Raw genomic sequence first — 20,928 nt, forward strand, 5'->3', positions numbered from 1 at the left:
TTAGATTCAAATTTATTCACTTTTTATACACTATCACATTTTATGGTTTCATCACCTTCTAGGTGTCGGCCAGCACAGCTCGATTCAGGGTCCAAGTGGACTTTCTGGGTCGGGGTGTGTCATCTCAAGCACAAAAAACAGAAATTGAAAAACTAAAAACCAAATGATTATCAAACAAGCTCTTTGTAGTTTGAAATATTTATTAAATTTTAAATAACAAAATAGGGTATTAATAGATCATATTCAAGGATGACAATCTAATTTTCACAATTAAATTTACATTACTTAAAACCTAATCAGATAATTTACAAGGACAATTCAAACCAAAATCTCTACCTCTACATGTCATCCACCACTCAAAAACGCAAACCTTAGATATTTTAAGAGAGCCTTTCAAGACAAAGAATAAATAAGTTGGGAAATCAATCTAGACATTATCACCAACCGCATTACACGCAGCTGTCTCTTTGTACTCTTCTTCATCCATCGTATCACAAATTCCTCTCCCTCTTGTCTCTGGCAAACAAACCACAAAACCCCCGCAAACCCCAACCACAACCCCAAACACTCCATACGACAAAAACCCACCGTTGTCTCTCCCCGCGGCCGCCAGCATGGGACTAAAAGCGCCTCCTAACACCACCGCCTGCCTCACCATCGAAAGAGCCGAGTTCCTCACGCAAGTGGGAAATAGCTCAATCGTAAATAGAAGCAACACATTGCAAGCCAAGCATGCGCTGAAAAAAGACACCAGCTCGAACCCTATTTGCAACCCTGTCCATATCGGATGGATACCTTTTAACACGGACATGATGCTACAGAATCCACTAAGAACAGTGTAAACCAAGATTGAGGTTTTTCTGTTCATTTTGTCGATGAAAAAGAATGTGATTAATGAAGCTGGCAATTCGATCAAGGCGTTGAGCGTGACGCCTAAGTAGAGATCGAATTCCAAGCTTCCCAAAGCTAATGGCATGCCATAATACACCATTCCGATACCACAGCCGATTGCCATAACCGCGGACAATCTCCGAAAAGCCCATTTTCGCTTCACCAAAGCGTTGATTGCAGAGTAGAGGTCGACGTTCCATGTTTCATGCTCGAAGGACAAGCTCGAAATAAAGCTCGAGGTAAGTTCTGTTTTGGTTGTAGTACTATTGACGGGTGCAATGCATTTTAGGGTTTCAATTGCGTCTTCTTTTCGACCTCGCACGAAGAGCCATCTTGGTGACTCATGAACTAAAAAATGAACCGTTATCGAGTACAATAATGTGGGGATTGAGGTCCAAAAATAGAGTGTTCTCCATGAGTGAGCTCTATGAGCGTATGCTATAGTTGGGAGGGAGAGAAACCCTAGAGTGAAGCAGAAGAATCCCATAACACCAACCTGACCCCGCCACCGCTTTCCGACGAGCTCTGTGGATAAGACAAGGGCGGAAGTACCGATGGTGGCACGGGCAAACCCGGTGATGAATCGGAGGACGGAATACATCCATATGTTGGTGGAAAAGGCAGTGAGGAAGGTGGATAAAGACATGATGAGACATGTGAGAAAGAGCATGTTTTTGCGACCTAGTGAGGTGTCAGCAAGTGAGGCCAGGGTCAGCCCGCCAATTAAACAGCCTATGAAGAAGGCTGAGGCCGGCAGTCCCGTGATGAGTGACGACGAGCACTCGAGGCCCCATTCGGAGATGATGGAAGTGTGTTTGGACCTGTCCCAGGCCCATGCGTTTTGAGGAAGTTGACAAATGTTGGAGGCTGAGTTGCATGAGTTGGGTAGCTCAGTGAGGTGGGTACAGTGCCATGTTGGCACAGAGTCCGTGAAGACAGCGATGAATGTCTGTTGGGCATCAAAGAACCATGAGAATGCTACAAGGATGGCTTGGAGAAATTGGGCCCATCCAAAATCTCCGATGCATTGCTCGATCATGGAGTCGAGGGATGGGAGCTGTTTGTGGAGCACAGGCGGTTCTGGCTCTGCCGAGTTTGGTTCGGAGAGAAGAGGGGCTGAATCGGCCATTTGGTTCAGAGCTAAAAGAAAAGGTTTGAGATATGATAGTAAAATACAATGAAGGTTTTTATAGAGAGCTAAAAGAAAAGGTTTGAATTGACAAAAAAAAAAAAAAAAAAAAAATAGAAAAAGAAAAAAGAAGAAATGGTTTGAAATCTGGGCCAACTTTCTCAAAGTTGTCGTGAATAATGTTAGTTGTCAATTGTCAATGATCATGTTTGTCAATGATCATGTAGCATAATCATTGTCTTAATGTCATTTAAATAAATAATGAAGATGTGAAAAGAAACGATGTATCATACAGTTTCATTAATTCGGTAGGCTACTTGATACAGAGACATACCTTAGAGTTGGATTATACAGATGCAAAAGAAAGAGATTATCATATAGCTGTGTGTCATCGTTTCACAAGCATATCACATGTAATAAGACTAAGTGCGATAACACATGGCAAACATCCAATTGAGTGTAAATTATGAAGTTTTTAGTCGGCTGTGCACAATGTGATCCACGTTAATTACTAGATATTGGCTCCTTACAAATCAAATTATCGATGATGTTGTATAATGTCATAATCTGAATTATTCATTCTATTTGTCATCATGTAAAGATCATCTCTAAAAAATATTTCATTTAATTTAAATACTGTTTAGTTCTCCACACAAATCAAACTAAATGACAGTAAATCATCTAAATTTGTAAAACAATTCACTGATTGTGAAGTACTCTCTCTCCAGGTATGTATTTTTCCTTGTGCACATGTTATCTCTTGCTCATCTATGTATGAAAAACAGCATTATAATTTAATTTTTTTGGCTTGTTGGTTATGTTGGTTCTTTCGTCAAACCATCTTGTGTCACGTTTTGGAGGTACTGTTTATTTTGTCAAGGAATTGTTTCACTGCATAGTGGGAGACTGTGAGGACTGTCTGTAAAGAAGAGTTAGGCGACATGGATTTGACTGTATACTAGGTTACATTGTAAAGGCTCTGTTGGGATATTGTATATGTACACGAGTCAAGGCAACATATTTAGAAGCATTGCATTTGTTAAAGTGATACACTGTTTGATATTACTAGAAAACACTCCTTTTAAATAGCATTTCACAAGCATGTCAGTACATTTTACTGCTTGTTTATTAGCCTTCGGTCGAGGTGTAGAAGTAAGAATTAATCATCTTTACGACGTAATATTAAAATGCAATGCCAATTATGTACACATTTGTTGACTAAAGATTTTTTTTGGCTTGTTGGTTATGTTGGTTCTTTCGTCAAACCATCTTGTGTCACGTTTTGGAGGTACTGTTTATTTTGTCTAGGAATTGTTTCACTGCATAGTGGGAGACTGTGAGGACTGTCTGTAAAGAAGAGTTTGGCGACATGGATTTGACTGTATACTAGGATACATTGTAAAGGCTCTGTTGGGATATTGTATATGTACACGCGTCAAGGCAACATATTTAGAAGCATTGCATTTGTTAAAGTGATACAATGTTTGATATTACTAGAAAACACTCCTTTTAAATAGCATTTCACAAGCATGTCAGTACATTTTACTGCTTGTTTATTGGCCTTCGGTCGAGGTGTAGAAGTAAGAAATAATCATCTTTACGACGTAATATTAAGATGCAATGCCAATTATGTACACATTTGTTGACTAAAGATTTTTTGCAATTCCTTTTAACATTCGTATGTTGCAACTTAGGGTTTGCTTTTTGTTTTCGTCTATTTTTATTTTGTTTATACTAAAATGTTCGTGCGAGAAATGCTACATAAGCATTTGCACATCACTTTCCTTTGATGTGCAGAGTAACCCTGGTTGGGGATTTGACAGGAAATGCCAGTTCATGGATAAACTAGTGGATAAGGTTTCCAAGCACTATAAGTAACCTCAGAACTTTTATTGTTTGACGCTTAATGCTGAAAATGGCCACCACCTAAGCTCGTACGGAAAAAATAAGTCGTAGATTATGCTTTGATTTTGCGGTTCAATTTTCTTTTCCTCAGAATTTTGTGCTCATAGTTCTTGTACTGAGCTTGTTTCGTTGTCATTAGTAAAAGAAAATGTTAAAAGTTGTGTTAAATTGTCGTCTGCAACGGTCGCAGAAGAGTTGCACCATTTTTTTTCTGGTAATAATTTGCTCTCTATGCATCATTGCACTTTTGCTGAAGCACTTAAAGCCTCCGGAGGGAGAGCGTGTCTTTCCTCTTGATTGAATGCGAATAGCATATTTCCTCAGCGAGCTGATTATGGTGCGGATTTTGTACATATCGTTTATCATGTTCGTGCATGTTGGTGCGGGTTTGTTGCATTAATTTTCATGAGTGAGATGAGCTACCAGTGCTGTACAAACCAACCTGAACAAGACTTAAAATTTAGTGCAGATATCAAGATAGGCAATTCAAGGCTTGTTTGATAACCATTTTGGTTTTAGTTTATAGTTTTCAACTTTTATTGATAAAGATAGACGGAATGCATATGGAGGAAAGATGTTTGAAGAATGGTGAGATGACGGGTGGAGGAAAGGAGGGAGGAGGGTGTAATGAAGGAGAATGAGAGAAGCAAAAACCTACTCAAAATTGTTTTCGTTTTAGTTTTCACTAGCAACGGTGCCCACGCAATGCTACGGGTTGTTAAATAGCATACAACATGTAGAAAGTTATATTTACAACTCTGCTTAACTCAATCTATTTACAACTCTGTCTAACTCAAGAAATAGATAAAAGTTTGTTTCTTACTGAAATATACGAATTTGAATGAAATGTATCAAAGAAGTATAGAGTGGAGCAAACCTTGTAATTTCTGTAAGGTGGGCAGCTGCAATACCGATAGTGATATAATTTGACGGAATCTGGATGTAATCCAACTTGGTTGTTCTTTGTAAATTTGTTGGGAAATGTAGTAGTTGGCTTGAAAATAACAATCAAGACCGTTGAACGAATGAAACGTGAATGATATCAAATCCAATCCAGATACAAAAGATTAAAACCTGTTTCCTTACAGATAGACAAAAAAAATATTACAGTGATTGATTGAATTCTAACACTTGCATCTACATCTCAAGTGGAACCAGCATTTACATACAAAAAATTAATGACTGCTGGGTGACATGGGATGCAAAACGTTGTATAAATACTATCAAGAGATGTTCCCTGATGGATCTCCAATATCGTCAAATTCAAGCTGGAAAGTTAGCAGGCATGCAGGCACAGAAATGGATAATGCAGGGATGGTTAGTTCTTTACTCAGAATGAATATTTAAGTACTGCAACTTTTCATTAAGTTAATAAAATTCTCACCAATAAATATTTAAGTACTGCAACATTTAACATATTGTTGTTAATGAATTTGCTAATCAATTTCTTACAAACATATTAAGCGCAAGAAAGCCTTCTTTTTGATTCTTTATTTATTATTGTCTATTTTCTCTGCTCTAATTTAAACACCAGATTCATCCTAGAACAGAAAAATAAGGAAAATTAAGCGGAAAAAAAGAGAAAGAAAAAAGACATACCTGAAGCACAACCAGCATGAAAACGTCAACACAACAGCTGGGAGAACGAACCAAATCATACACCCATGATCACAACCACGACACATAAAAAAAAAAAAAAAAAAAAACGCAGAACACCGTTTGCTAAAAATAAAATGAGAATCAAACCGCACAATCACACTTAGAATCCCAACACAAAAAGAAAACCCTACTATTATATAAGCCTCACCCCAGAAAAAATCCAAAGGAAATAGTTAACTCTAAACCTTCAAAATCAGGTAAACCCAAATTCAAACAAAAGACCTAACTCTAAATACAAAATTAAAAACAAAAAAGGGCAACCAACTCGAAACCTTGAAAATCAACTAAACCTGTGACATCCCATATCGCCCAGGGGAGTGATCCTTAAATGTATATTCCCATCCCTACCTAGCACGAGGCCTTTTGGGAGCTCACTGGCTTCGGGTTCCGTAGGAACTCCGAAGTTAAGCGAGTAGCGCACGAGAGCATTCCCAGGATGGGTGACCTATCGGGAAGTTCTCGTGTGAGTTCCCAGAAACAAAACCGTGAGGGCGTGGTCGGGGCCCAAAGCGGACAATATCGTGCTACGGTGGTGGAGCGGGCTCGGGAAGTGGCCCCCCCGGGCCGGGATGTGATAAAACCCAAATTCAAACAAAATACCTAACTCTAAATACAAAATTAATATATATATATATATAAAAAAAAAAAAAAAAGGGCAACCAAAAAGACACAAAACTAACCAGAAAACGACAAGAAGGCGGAGTGCGGAGCGCTGGACCAAGGATGAGAAGATGAAGACAGAAAACTGAAGACGAAACAAAAAGAGGCTAAAGAGAGAAGTAGAAAACGAAAGGAAAAAGTAAACAAAGAGAGGAGTGAAAACGAAACAAGGAGGGAAAAATCTTGAAACACTACCGATGATCAACACGTGGAAAGTACGTCTTGAAAAAGCAGAGCAAAACCCACAAAAAAGAAAAAGAAAAAAAAAGGACTAGAGGCGGAGGAATGAGAGATGTGCACGCAACAAGGACAAAACGGTCAAATCAATGTACAAAATCAACATTAAAACGAAGAGGAAGGAAAAAATTAGAGGCATTCTCGCCATTTTACTGCTCTAAAATAATACCAGGGGAGTTTGAGCTTTATTATATATAAATAAATTTTGTGTGTTTTTCCATGTACATATTTCCACTTTCTTCCCACCATCCTTCCTCGCTTTTGATTGTCCTTATTTTCTTTCTTGTATTTCTCATTTGTTCCAAACAAAATCGAAAACTAAAAACTAAAAATGGTTTTAAGCGGAGCCAAATTTTTATTGGGTTGTAGATGGTCAAGGGACTGAACACATTATCCCCATCCCACCCTAAAACAACAAATCCCATTTTTCTTTAGGGAAAAGGATCCCCTTCGGATTTATTATGTGGGGATCCTAGGTTCCCTATATCTCAGTCGTTCATCGTCTATCGTGCAATAGGTTTTCGTCATGTACTATTTGTGTTTAATTTAAAATAATAAGTCAAATGATTTCTGATCGCAAGACATACGATAAACGGCTGAGATATGAGAATCCTAAGATCCCCACATAATGGATACGTAGGGGATCCTTTTCCTTCTTTTTGTTGCTCAAAAGAGGATTCGAACTCTAGAGGTTTTACATAGGAAAGAATCTAGGAAAGTACAAATAAACGAAAAGGTAAATTATACAAAACTACTTCAATTATGGGTCGCGTTACAATTTCATACATCATGTTTTAAACATTATAATGACATACCTCAATTTACAAATTCGTTGCAATGTCAGATCTTCGTTAAAATTCTATTATTTTATCTGTTAACTACTGACGTGGCAAAAACAGGGCCACATGTTTAATAACATGGACCAGGATCCTCGCTGGATCCATTCCCTAGGGATCACGCAATCGTGTCCGTTCATCGTATATCGTGTGGTTATAAATCATTTAAAATTTAAAATTTAAAATTCAAATATAAATAGTACCTAACGAAAACTGGTCGCACGATATACAATAAACGAACACGATTGCATGATCCCTAGAATCCCTAGGGAAGGGATCCGGCCAGGATCGTGGTTCTAATAACATATCATCAAATTGTGCCACGTGGCAAAATAAATAATTTAAAAAACGTTCAATATTTAATAATGCCAAAAGCAAGAAAACATATTTAAAATATAATTACATTAGTTAATTAAACAAAACATACACCAATGAAAAGGATTAAACAATAAACAACCATCTTCCTCTTCCCCCTCCAGTCCCCCAATCCCACGACCACTTCCTTTCCCACCGAGATGCAATCTTAACCCAGAAATAATCCATCGCTGCTCCAACCTGCTGCCTGCAAATCAAATCTAACGAAGCACGCCACCTGCAAATCAAATTTGACGAAGCACCGCACCCCGCCATGTCGAGCGAAGTTAGTATGATATTTGACCAAATCCGCCCTCCTCCTCCGGCAAACTCTCTCGACGGGGGAGGCCGGTTTAGCTTCAAGCCCAATTTAATTTAGAGAGTTGCAGGTCGCTGGTTGATTTTGCATAACCTGTCTCAACCAGTCGGAGTTTCTGCGATTCGAGTACTTATTCGGAGCGGGTGCAAGAACTTGTTTGGGTCAATTGCAGTTCAGTCGCATGGGGAGTCGCCGCTCTCGCTGGAGTTTAAGTTAGTGGAGTTTGGATGGTGGGTTGGAGAATGTGATGCGAACTGGGGAATAAGGTTAGTGGAGCTTATTTAGTTTTTCATTTTTTTTCATTAATTTTAATTTTGTTAATTAACTAATGTAATTATATTTTAAATATGTTTTCTTATTTTGTGGCATTATTAAATTATTAAACTTTCTTTAAATTTTTTCTTTTTGCCTAGTGGCACAAATTTGATGACATGTCAATTATAAATTTTAAATAACAAAATAGGGTATTAGAAGATCATATTCAAGGATGACAATTTAATTTTCACAATTAAATTTGCATGAGAATTATATTTATTCTTAAGGGAAAATTAGAATCCCCTACTATCACATTGCGGCCTGGGGTCCACCACATCCTGGGTCCGCTTTATCACCGTAGCACGATATTGTCCGCTTTGAGTCCCGACCACATCTTTACGATTTTTCCTAGTGGCACAAATTTGATGACATGTCAATTATAAATTTTAAATAACAAAATAGGGTATTAGAAGATCATATTCAAGGATGACAATCTAATTTTCACAATTAAATTTGCATGAGAATTATATTTATTCTTAAGGGAAAATTAGAATCCCCTACTATCACATTGCGGCCTGGGGTCCACCACATCCGGGGCCTGCTCCATCACCGTAGCACGATATTGTCCGCTTTGGGCCTCAACCACACCTTCACGGTTTTGTTTCTGGGAATTTACACGAGAATTTCCCAGTGGTCACTCATCATGGGAGTGTTATCGCGTGCTACTCGCTTAACTTCGGAGTTTCTCTGGAACCCGAAGCCAGTGAGCTCCCAAAAGACCTTATGCTAGGTAGGGATGAGAATATATATATAAAGATCACTCCCCTGGGCGTTGTGGGATCTTACAATCCACCTCCTTAGGGACCCGATGTCCTCGTCGACACTTACAATCCACCCCCCTTAGGGGCCGGATGTCCTCGTCGACACACCATAGCCAGAGTTAGGCTCTGATACCAAATTGTCACATTTCGGCTCGAGGTCCACCACATCCTGGGCCAGCTCCACCACCGTAGCATGATATTGTCCGCTTTGGGCCCCGACCATGCCCTCACTGTTTTGTTTCTGGGAACTCACACGAGAACTTCCCAGTGGATCACCCATCATGGGAGTGCTCTCGCGCGCTACTCGCTTAACTTCGGAGTTCTTATGGAACCCGAAGCCAATGAGCTCCTAAAAGGCCTCGTGCTAGGTAGGGATGAGAATATACATATAAGGATCACTTCCCTGGGCGATGTGGGATCTTACAATTCACCCTCCTTAGGGGCCCGATGTCCTCGTCGACACACCACGGCCAGAGTTAGGCTCTGATACCAAATTGTCACATCTCGGCTTAGGGTCCACCACATCCCGGGCCCGCTCCACCACTGTCGCACGGTATTGTCCGCTTTGGGCCCTGACCATGCCCTCACGGTTTTATTTATGGGAACTCACACGAGAACTTCCTAGTGGATTACCCATCATGGGAATGCTCTCGCGCGCTACTCGCTTAACTTCGGAGTTCCTATGGAACCCGAAGCCAGTGAACTCCCAAAAGGCATTGTGCTAGGTATGGATGAAAATATACATATAAAGATCACTCTCCTGGGCGATGTGAGATCTTACACCTACATTTTTTCTATATTATTTAGATTAAACATCTGTGCCTTTTTAAAATTTAATTAAAACACTTTGACCCTTAGTCACCTCTATTTTTTAAAATTAAAATAATTTTTGAATTTATCATTTTATCTGCATTGATGCATTTTTCCTTATTTAGTGATGATATTAGTAATTAAACTATATTTTCTCTTCTTCCAAATATGTGTTTTTTTTGTTATGTTATGCAAACATTTAATCTTATTTGTTTTTCCAAATGGTTTTTTCTTTTTCAAATAGTTGGTGATCGACATAAAGCTCCATGTAATTTTTTTCAATTTTTTTTGTGAAATTATAATTTTTTTGGTATTTTTTTTTAAGTATAGTTGTTGACGAATTATTATTAGGTACAATACATTACCTATATATTATCTGCGTGTACGTACAAAAATCATTGATTGGTATGTTTATTTGCAATTTTGATACGTTTGATTTGATATATATTGTTAATATTGGTACATTATTTTTATTTTGGTACGTTTCATTTTGTACACATTGTGTGTTGGTATGTTTATATTATTCTCAATCCTATTTTCTCTTATCGTACTAAAAACAAAACTTATTTCGGTACGTTTGATTTTGGAGGATTTAAAAATATTTTAAACTATTTTGGAAAGAAAATATCTTAAATCGTAGATAATTATGGCTAAATTGTAGAATTATTGTGAAAATAAATTGAATCCAACCAACTTTTTTTTTTTTACAGTTATCTGTAAAGGAGGAGAGTGTAATCAAAATGCTAGATTATAGGAAAAGTGTTGCGGTCTAATGTGCATATAGCACCAAAATTATGACAAAAAAAGTTTAATCAAATCACTAAAAAGCATGGATGTTTAATCTAGAAAATTCAAAACTGAGGCGCCTATATCAAAAAATCCCTTTACAAAGACAATTCAAACCAAACTCTACCTCTACATGTCATCCGCCACTCAAAAACGCAAACCTTAGATATTTTAAGAGGCCTTACAAGACAAAGAGCCAACTAGTTGGGAAATCAATCTAGACATGATCACCAACCGCATTACAAGCAGCTGTCTCTTTGTACTCTTCTTCATCCATCGTATCACAAATTCCTCTCCCTCTTGTCTCTGGCAAACAAACCACAAACCACCCACAAACCCCAATCACAACCCCAAACACTCCATACGACAAGAACCCACCGTTGTCTCTCCCCGCGGCCGCCAGCATGGGACTAAAAACGCCTCCTAACACCACCGCCTGCCTCACCATCGAAAGAGCCGAGTTCCTCACGCAAGTGGGAAATAGCTCAATTGTAAATAGAAGCAACACATTGAAAGCCAAGCATGCGCTGAAAAAAGACACCAGCTCGAACCCTATTTGCAACCCTGTCCATATCGGATGGATACCTTTTAACACGGACATGATGCTACAGAACCCACTAAGAACAGTGTAAACCAAGATTGAGGTTTTTCTGTTCATTTTGTCGATGAAAAATAATGCGATTAATGAAGCTGGCAATTCGGACAAGGCGTTGAGTGTGACGCCTAAGTAGAGATCGAATTCCAAGCTTCCCAAAGCTAATGGCATGCCATAATACACCATTCCGATACCACAGCCGATTGCCATAACCGCGGACAATCTCCGAAAAGCCCATTTTCGCTTCACCAAAGCGTTGATTGCAGAGTAGAGATCGACGTTCCCTGTTTCATGCTCAAAGGACAAGCTCGAAATAAAGCTCGAGGTAAGTGCTGTTTTGGTTGTAGTACTATTGACGGGTGCAATGTATTTTAGGGTTTCAATTGCGTCTTCTTTTCGACCTCGCACGAAGAGCCATCTTGGTGACTCACGAACCAAAAAATGAACCGTTATCGAGTACAATAATGTGGGGATTGAGGTCCAAAAATAGAGTGTTCTCCATGAGTGAGCTCTATGAGCGTATGCTATAGTTGGGAGGGAGAGAAACCCTAGAGTGAAGCAGAAGAATCCCATAACACCAACCTGACCCCGCCAACGATTTCCGACGAGCTCTGTCGATAAGACAAGGGCGGAAGTACCGATGGTGGCACGGGCAAACCCGGTGATGAATCGGAGGACGGAGTACATCCATATGTTGGTGGAAAAGGCAGTGAGGAAGGTGGATAAAGACATGATGAGACATGAGAGAAAGAGCATGTTTTTGCGACCTAGTGAGGTGTCAGCAAGTGAGGCCAGGGTCAGCCCGCCAATTAAACAGCCTATGAAGAAGGCTGAGGCCGGCAGTCCCGTGATGAGTGACGACGAGCACTCGAGGCCCCATTCGGAGATGATGGAAGTGTGTTTGGCCCTGTCCCAGGCCCATGAGTTTTGAGGAAGTTGACAAATGTTGGAGGCTGAGTTGCATGAGTTGGGTAGCTCAGTGAGGTGGGTGCAGTGCCATGTTGGCACAGAGTCAGTGAAGACAGCGATGAATGTTTGTTGGGCATCAAAGAACCATGAGAATGCTACGAGGATGGCTTGGAGAAATTGGGCCCATCCAAAATCTCCGATGCACCGCTCGATGATGGAGTCGAGGGATGGGAGGTGTTTGTGGAGCACGGGGAGTTCTGGCTCAGCCGAGTTTGGTTCGGAGAGAAGAGGGGTTGAATCGGCCATTTGGTTCAGAGCTAAAAGAAAAGGTTTGAGATATGATGGTGAAATACAATTAAGGTTTTTATATAGCTAGAGGAAACAAACGGAGCTAAAAAGAAAAGGTTTGAATTGACAAAAAACAAAAAAAACAAGGTTTGAACTCTGGGCGGACTTTGTCAAAGTTGTCGTGGATAATGTTAATTAGTTGTCAATTGTCATTGATCATGTAGCTTATTGTCTTACTGCCATTTAAATAAATGAAGATGTGAAAGAATAAAAAACGATGTATCATACAGCTGTTTCATTAATTCGGTAGGCTAGTACAAAGACACACCAAAGTTGGATTATACAGATATAAAAGAAAGAGATGTATCATCGTTTCTCAAGCATATCACATGTAATATTAATAGTCTAGGTGCGATGATAAATGGCTAACATCCAATTGAGTGTAAAGTATGAAGTTTTTAGCCGGCTGCGCACAATGTGGCTCACGTTACTAGATATTGGCTCCTTACAAGTCAAATTTTCATGACATCATTTGATCATATAATTTCATAATTTGAATTATTTATTCTATTTGTCATCATGTAAAAATCATCTCTAAAAAATATTCCATTTGATTTAAATACTATTTAGTTATTCATACAAATCAAACTAGATGACGGTAAATCACGATAATATTACTTGTTATCAGAATCATCTATTTATTCAACAAATATGGATGACCAAAAATAATCTTCACCTTAAATAGATTTTCTAAGAGATGATCTTTAGATAATTAACGGTTTGGATAATGACGCTTGTATACGAGGAAAAAATGTTAGGTCGTCAATAGGTCTTGACATGCACGTGAGGAGTTAAGTATATCTCACATTATTAACCCATCTTAGCATAGATTTCTCTATTTACTTATCACGTGACAAGTCATGTAATGGGTTAAATAAAAACGATTAATAAGAGTATGAATCCGTTGCAAGCAAGTTTGTTCTCACCACAATGAAAACAAGATTTATTGTTGGAAAAAGTACTTGTATCTTTATACATACCTAAATACTCGTAGTGTAGATTTGATCATTTCATGGATTTGAATATTTGGAAGTCCATTTAATACTAACACAGCAACACAAGACACATATTGTTTGAAGCTCAGATCGTATAATATTAATAGAAAACTAGTTATAATGCAAATAAATTGATGACAATGTGTGTCAGACCACATGAATTTTATACCTAATCATGCCTTGCACATGGAAACGTTTTAATGGTTGAAAATCGCAAGGCTCAACATTCGTGAAGAGAAACATACAAAAAAGGGTGGTAGGTCGAAATTGATGAAATTAAATTAATTAGCAACACTCTGGCATAGCCTCTTAATCGGAACAACCTTCAATGGTTTTGAGCTTTTGGTTTTCAAGATGATCACCACCGCTTGCAAATTAGCTAGCAAAATCTTTTATTATTAAATATATACTTTGCAGCCCACTGGATATATGATTTTGTTGGGATTTTATTGCATAATTACTGAGAAAAATATGATTTGTATATCCCACTGGATATATAATTTTGCTGGTCCATGGTAACACAAACTGGAGCTCCACTGGCAATGGACTAAACACTGGTCCCGACAACAAACACCAAGGCCTGCCTAAACAATGAGCTTGCAAGCACAGATCCTCACACATGTGGGGAAAGACTCTGTTGTGTAAATCAGCAACACAATATTGTATGCAGTAGAGGCAGTAAAAAAATGAAGCCAACTAATCCAATCTATTCCCTTTTGTTTACTGGCTATGGCGCCGCACAGTACCAGTGTTGAAATTTATCAACACAAAGTCCCACTTGCTATTTACTAAATTACTATAAAAAAATCCCAGTGCTAAATCTCAAGGTTATCCAAGTGACTTGTAGTTGAAATGGTTAAGAGTGTTTATCCCTGCACCTGAGGTATGGTGTTCATTTTCCTTTTACGCAGTATCATTGTATAGAAAGAAAAAAAATCCCTAAGTGATCAACCCCCAATCACATCCTATGTTTTCTCAAATAGGGTCTTATGTTCCGAGTATATAGCAGTAGTTATTGTTTTGAGCATATATGCATCATGCATGCAATGTGATGAACAAATCTTACCAAAGAAAAACTAACATTGAATAACAATTTTGTGTTCTTAATTTATTTGATGGATTATTGAGTCCCTCCTACCATTATTCCATGAGAAAAGAAACGTTCAACATTAATTGAGACATGAATAGGCCAATGTTTTCTCCTCGATGAGCTCTTTTGCAGTTGCATCTAGCTTTCCCCTTGAGAAATCGTCAATCTTGAGTCCTGCATTCAAAATAATAAAAAGTTGATCAATTGGTGAGTGCACAGAAACAGCCTCATATAGAGGATGAGTTTTTACGTAGAAAATGTCTTAAAACACTTCGGAATAATGAATGCTGAAATATCAAATGGGATTGATACATGGTTAAATCTATCCATGAACCGTAAATATGAAGTTTTCAGCAACGACAAGTATCAGCTCAATGCGTTTGAATCTATTCCAACTTTATTTTCCAGAACCATTTCTCGGATATGAAGATATTTGACTATCCTTAATGACAGTAATTTGTTGCTGCCTAAACATGATTTGAGTTCAATACTCGGATTTTTAATCGCTGAAGGAAGATAAACAGTGGTCATGATTATAACTTACCCTGCACAATTGACCATTGTCCTCTATCACATGTAACAGGGAAGGAGTAGATTAGGCCTTGCTGGATTCCATAAGAACCATCAGAGTACACACCCATTGAAACCCATGTCCCCTGGATGACATTCAAAGAAGCAAAGAAATATTAAATTTGTATAAAGTATATGAAGAAACAAAAAAAAAAAAAAAAAAAATTAGCTTTGAAAGAAAAGAATACTGATAAAGATAGCAAGCAACCTTAGGAGTCCCAAGAACCCAATCACGTATGTGATCACAAGCAGAACTGGCAGCAGACAATGCACTGGATAGCTTCCGAGCCTTAATAATGGCTGCACCGCGCTGCTGCACAGTGGTGATGAACTCGGTATTTAACCTAAAGAAAAAAAAAATGACAGCATATTAGTGACACAAAATAGTAAGTTGATGAATGAAAGGTCGGAAATTTTGTCCTTCCATAGTTGAACAACAAATAGACACCATTTCATGCTGGCCCTTTCTATTTATCAAACTGGATGAAGAATTTTTTCTAGCTTCGAACACCCAAAATTCTCCGCGTTTTATATTTGAGCATTTTGTCATTTCAAAATATTTATAATGAATTTTAGAGTCAGAAAAATTAGAGTTACCATTGATCATTAGCCACAAGTTCCCTGACAGGTTTCTCTCCGCTGCTAGTGGTGACAGTTGCATGATTGACATCAGGATACTGAGTTGAAGAGTGATTTCCCCAGATGATAACATTCTTTACATCACCAACATGAACATTTAGCTTCTCGGAGATTTGTCCCAAAGCTCTGTTATGATCTAATCTTGTAAGACATGTGATATTCTTCTCTGGGATTTTAGGTGCATATTCTTTCAAGATGAGTGCATTAGTGTTTGCTGGGTTCGCAACCACCAGAACCTATGGTAGAAGCAATGAAACTGCATCAGCTTTAGATAATAAAAGATAATAAAAAAGTAATGTGGTATGCACGTATTTCGTTCTGCTTCTCACCTTGACATCTGAAGCAGCATGCTTTTCTAGTGCTGAAGCTTGAGCCTTGTAGATTGATACATTTTTCGACATCACATCCTTCCTTTCCATACCTTCCTTCCGTGGGAATCCGCCGACCATAACAGCAATATTGACATCTTTACAAGCTTCCTGAGCATCTGTTGTAGCAACAACACCTACAAACATGTATACGGCAAAGTTTAATACGAATGATCCTCAAAGGGAGTATTATGCGTTCAAGATCAGACTTTACCTTTGAGAAGAGGAAAGGCAGCATCAATTAGTTCCATTTTCACCCCATTCAAGGCTTCAGCTGCTGGTTCAATATCAAGCATGTGCAGAATTACAGGTTGGTCAGGGCCTAGCATGACCCCCCTCGCAATCATCGGAACAATAGCATACCCTATTTGCCCTGTTCAACATCAAGTATGAACCTTCAGCGAGTTTTCAAGAATTTGGAACACAAGTTTTACATTTAAAAGCATGACCCTTTTCATAACCCTAAAAAGCTGACAGACAATTATTAGAATTGTATGGCAAGTATTTTCAATATCATAAAATTGGACATCAAGATTATCTATAAATTCAAGAAATCTTCCAAGACTGGTTTATCGATATGAGAATATATGGCATGCCTGCAGCACCAGTGACCAAAACAATCACAGGATCCTTCTCCATACTCAAGAAGCTCCACATGTATTTTACGAGCTTCCAAAAGAAGGCAATAGTGAACAGAACAACCAAACTTTTCTGAACCAGTACCACATTCATATTCTCCATTTTCTGAAGCAGTGCTACAATATTCTCCATTTTCTCAAGAAACAAACAGATATGCAACAAACAATTCCCGTTAAAATCAAAATAATCCAACCCTAAGTTTTTATAGAGGTCTAAAAATACCATCCATGAGAAGAAGAATCTACAGCGAACAGAGACACCTCTTCAACAAAGCAATCAGATACCAAAACAAAGTCCACAAGATATTTATAAATACAGAATTCTTAATAATTATATTCCAAAGAAAAGAACATGTCCTTCTGTTTGGCCTCCTCCAGAACCAAGGAATACAAGAAATTAATAATAATAATAGTAATAATATGAAATCTTGGAAAGTTAAATAATGGTGCTAGACTTTGGGAGGAGATTTGGGTTTTCTGGATCATGAATTAGAATCCCAAATTTAATGATTTCATAACAAATATCAAATGCATATAACCAAAATTTTGAATTCTTCTCAGTACATCCACATTTTATTTCAATCCAAACAGGGAAAAATACTGGAAAAAGAAAGTTAATTTTGAAAAGATGATCATACCAGCGGCACCAGTGACAAGAACTCGAACTGGGTTTTTTGCCATTGTTGCAAAGAGTGGTTCTGGATAGAGAAAATGAGTGCAATTAGGAGTGTGGATGAGTGAGAATAATGGCGATCAGGAGTGAGGAGGTTGTTGAATATAATTGTAGTGGTTTTATAGATGAGAAGGAGATGAGGAGGTGAACATTACAATGACGGGAATCGAGGATAAAGATAATCAGATAAGCGTGATGATAGGAGATCAGAGTGAGACTGTCAACTTACACAGTTATGCAGCAAAAATTAGAAATAGTCACCAAGCAAATACTAGTGGGAGATATCCACTTATAACAACCTCATCTCAATGACTGCGTCACTGTGGCATGTTTGGCTTTTGTTTTAATTTTTGTTGGCTTTTTGTTCAAAATGATCATTGAGATTGGTATAATTCTTCATTCTGATTCTTGAGGTTCAAAATCGATAGAAGTGGTCTCTGATTTTGTCCACCTCAATCATTTTGATTATTCCTAAAAAAATTCATAAGGTAAGAACAAAAATACCCCTAAACACCATAGTTTATAAGATTTGAAGGTATTTTTGTCTTTTTAGTTCTTATTTAACAAAGATTTTTTCTTGAATGACCAAAATGATTGATGGTGGACAAATTTAGGGACAATTTCTATTGATTTCACATCTCAATGATCAAAATGAGATGTTTTAATAATGAAAACTAAAAATAAAAAAATGAGTGTAAATATGCCCACTTTGTCTCTTATTTTTCCAACCACTCCTTAATAAAAAATTTATTCACAAGTTTAACCCTTAATAAAATCACATATAAGGACTTAAAACTGTCCAAAATGCAAAGCTTTGATTTTTACCGTTACATCCGATCCTTTTCTTCCTCCTCTCCTTCACAATATCCCATCCGATCAGTATTCTCGCCAAAGACGAATTGAACCACATTATTGCTAGCAGGCTAAACCCACTTCCTTCCATTAGCGAATATAAAATCGTTTGTTAAAAATAAAATAAAATAAAAGTAGGGGACATAAGGTACGTCCCAGTTTGCAATCTCCCCATGTGTTAAGCTCTGCTCTCTTCAGATAGAGGCCAGGCTTCCATGCGAATGAAAAATTCTTTGCAATTAATTACAGATGGCGTGTTACTTTGATGAAGCTGGGAGACCATTCATTTAAAACGTTAATCAAATCCACAGACACAGGAGGGCACATGCCAAAATATTTGCCCAAATTTAACTCACAGACTGGACCAAGATGCCAAGATCTGGTTTTATTATAATAAACTGATCCAAGTGATAAAATTGTTAATAAACTAACTTCAAAATCCCAAAATCTCACCTCAAAATCATATTCTCTTTGCGTTCTTGTTCATCCATGGTGTCACAAAGCATTCCACCTCTTGTATCCGGCAAAAATCCCACAAAAAATCCAGAAAAAAATATAGCCAGTCCAAACACGCCGTAAGAAAGAAACTCATTGCTGCTCCCAACAGAAACTAACATCGAGCTAAAAACAGCACTCAACACATAAGACTGCCGCAGCAAAGATGTAGCAGAGTTCCTCACACAAGTTGGAAACAACTCAACTGTGAACATAGAAATCAGATTCCAAGCCGTTCGTGAGCAAAAGAAAGAAGCCAATTCCAACCCAATTCTCACCCCCTTTTGCCCTACAACTGCACACACAATTCCACAAATTCCACTCACTAAACAAAATCCAAGCACTGAAAATTTCCTACTCCATCTTTCCAATATAATGCAAGTAATTGGATACGAGGGTATTTCTAACAAAGCATTAAACATAACACTCAAATAAATGTTAAACCCCAAACTTCCAACCCCTAATGGCATTCCATAGTACACCATTCCGATTCCAAACCCTAGTACCATTACCGTTAGGGTTCTCTTCATAGCCCATCTTTTTGCAAACAAGTCCTTCATTGACTTGTACGGATGATTACTGGTATTTGAAGAGTCGACCTCCACCTCATGAGATGAGACCAACAACAATTTTAACTCACTTGGGTAATTTTGTCCGGCAGATTTCAACAGTATCGCTACAGCTTCCTCTTTTTTACCGTTCATGAACAGCCATCTCGGAGACTCGCTGACAAAGAACTGAAGCAGTAAGCAGTATAAAACTGCAGGAATCGAAGTGCACAAGTACAGGGCTCTCCATGAGTTAACTCTGTTGAGATAAGCAATCAGTGGTAGTGACAAAAACCCGAGAGTGAAGAAAAAAAACTGCATGATTCCCACTCTAGGCCTCCATTTCTTCCCAACTTTTTCCATAAGCAAGACAAGAACACATGTACTAATTGAGGAGCGGCCGACCCCGCTTATGAATCTGACTGCTGAGTAAACCCAAACGTTTGGGGAGAGAATGGTGATAAACGAAGCTAAGGACATCGTTACACAAGAGATCAAGAGGAGCTTCTTGCGACCGAGTGAGGAGTCAGCTAGGGTTCCTAGAAGGAACCCACCGACCACACCGCCCAAGAAGTAGGAGGAGGCAGGGAGGCCTCTGATGAATGAGCTAGAGCATTGGAGGCTCCAATCAGATATGATTGTGGTGGAGGAAGTTGAATCCCAGGACCAATCGGAGTCGGCCAGGTCACAGATGTTGGAGTTTGTGGTGCATGAGGTGGTGGTGGTGGTGGAGCAGTGCCATGTAGGGATTGCATCTGTGTAGACACTGATGAAAGTTTGTTGACCATCAAAGAGTGATGCCAAAGAGACAAGGATGGCTTGGAGGAATTGTTTCCACCCAAAACTTGATTGATTTTGCTCAATTATTTGATCCAAGGAATTGAGGAGATTGGTCCTCAGAGTTTCTGGGTCTTCCATGTTTGGATCAAGGCCAAAAGGGGTTGGATCAGCCATTAGATATAGCTGCTAGCTAGAGCATCTTTGACAGACTCGCTAAACTCACTCTTTTAAGTTATTTTTTCCCACATATTCTTACGACACACTAATTTAACAAATTAATTATTCACGAGTCAAATTTAACTTAATTTAGGAACCAGACCAAATGAATTTTTGGTATTCTAAAAATATCTGAATTGTGTTGGAGATTTCACAGCTGGTCATGGATTCCAAAGACCTACTAGTCTTCTTGCATTGCATCGGTTCTTCGTAGACACTTGTACAAGGTGTGCACTTTCACTTTCAATATTTAAGTTTGTTATCTTGTCCTTACCAATAACAACAACGTTTGTTGTCAGTAGATATGACGTGTACAATAACAAGTAGCAGATGGAGAGTTCAAGTGCTGTATGTCCCTTGGCATAACGAAGAGGCCAACTGATCATACAAAAGAAAATGGAAAAATAAATTCTGATTTTCTAAGATATATTTTTGTTCATTATTCTAATTCTGAATTACGAGTTGTGAGCTTCGACCTAGATCACATTTTGGGATGAGTCTATATTATTCAGTCAGAGTTTCATAGAGAGAGGCACTTGGTTCAAGCCAC

The 20,928-nt window shown here is 38.4% G+C and overlaps 2 protein-coding genes, 1 long non-coding RNA gene and 2 pseudogenes across 7 annotated transcripts; all 5 read right to left on the reverse strand.

Annotated features, from left to right (window-relative positions):
• Positions 1–167: 167 nt before the first annotated feature.
• On the reverse strand, positions 168–2,138 carry LOC137726967 (organic cation/carnitine transporter 3 pseudogene; annotated as a pseudogene). Its single transcript, XR_015962472.1, has one exon. The product of XR_015962472.1 is annotated as an organic cation/carnitine transporter 3 pseudogene (transcript).
• Positions 2,139–4,684: 2,546 nt separating this feature from the next.
• On the reverse strand, positions 4,685–6,206 carry LOC148696676 (uncharacterized). Its single transcript, XR_015962473.1, has 2 exons — positions 6,166–6,206; positions 4,685–5,874 (listed from the first exon to the last, which is right to left on the reverse strand). It is a non-coding gene; the product is annotated as an uncharacterized LOC148696676 (long non-coding RNA).
• Positions 6,207–10,606: 4,400 nt separating this feature from the next.
• On the reverse strand, positions 10,607–12,669 carry LOC137726183 (organic cation/carnitine transporter 3-like). Its single transcript, XM_068465065.2, has one exon. The coding sequence runs from the start codon at positions 12,470–12,472 to the stop codon at positions 10,880–10,882; it is 1,593 nt and encodes a 530-aa protein (XP_068321166.2). The 5' UTR covers positions 12,473–12,669; the 3' UTR covers positions 10,607–10,879.
• A 1,902-nt stretch (positions 12,670–14,571) lies between these two features.
• LOC137726761 (malate dehydrogenase) lies at positions 14,572–20,359 on the reverse strand. Of its 3 annotated transcripts, none has more exons than XM_088694068.1 (7): positions 18,793–20,359; positions 16,391–16,549; positions 16,138–16,313; positions 15,767–16,044; positions 15,378–15,513; positions 15,144–15,255; positions 14,572–14,773 (listed from the first exon to the last, which is right to left on the reverse strand). In XM_088694068.1, exons 2-7 carry the CDS (start codon positions 16,521–16,523, stop codon positions 14,679–14,681), a joined length of 930 nt encoding a protein of 309 aa, XP_088550194.1. In that variant the 5' UTR covers positions 16,524–16,549; positions 18,793–20,359; the 3' UTR covers positions 14,572–14,678. The 3 variants fall into 3 exon arrangements, with proteins under 3 accessions (XP_088550194.1, XP_068321820.2, XP_068321821.2); XM_068465719.2 differs by lacking the exon at positions 18,793–20,359 and adding an exon at positions 17,453–17,635; XM_068465720.2 differs by lacking the exon at positions 18,793–20,359 and adding an exon at positions 16,773–16,962.
• On the reverse strand, positions 18,601–20,336 carry LOC137726684 (organic cation/carnitine transporter 2 pseudogene; annotated as a pseudogene). Its single transcript, XR_015962474.1, has one exon. The product of XR_015962474.1 is annotated as an organic cation/carnitine transporter 2 pseudogene (transcript).
• Positions 20,360–20,928: the final 569 nt, after the last annotated feature.

The sequence above is a fragment of the Pyrus communis genome, chromosome 5 (genome assembly GCF_041283825.1).
Source record: "Pyrus communis isolate YQ-2024b chromosome 5, ASM4128382v1, whole genome shotgun sequence".
Lineage (NCBI taxonomy): Eukaryota > Viridiplantae > Streptophyta > Magnoliopsida > Rosales > Rosaceae > Pyrus > Pyrus communis.

Coding starts and splice junctions, on each gene's coding strand:
- LOC137726183 (XM_068465065.2), bottom strand. CDS start 12,472: ATGGCCGATTCAACCCCTCTTCTCTCCGAACCAAACTCGGCTGAGCCA.
- LOC137726761 (XM_068465720.2), bottom strand. CDS start 16,947: ATGGAGAATATTGTAGCACTGCTTCAGAAAATGGAGAATATGAATGTG. Junction 16,045..16,137: donor ATGCTGCTTCAGATGTCAAG/GTGAGAAGCAGA, acceptor CTTCTACCATAG/GTTCTGGTGGTTGCGAACCC. Junction 14,774..15,143: donor ACAATGGTCAATTGTGCAGG/GTAAGTTATAAT, acceptor TTTTGAATGCAG/GACTCAAGATTGACGATTTC.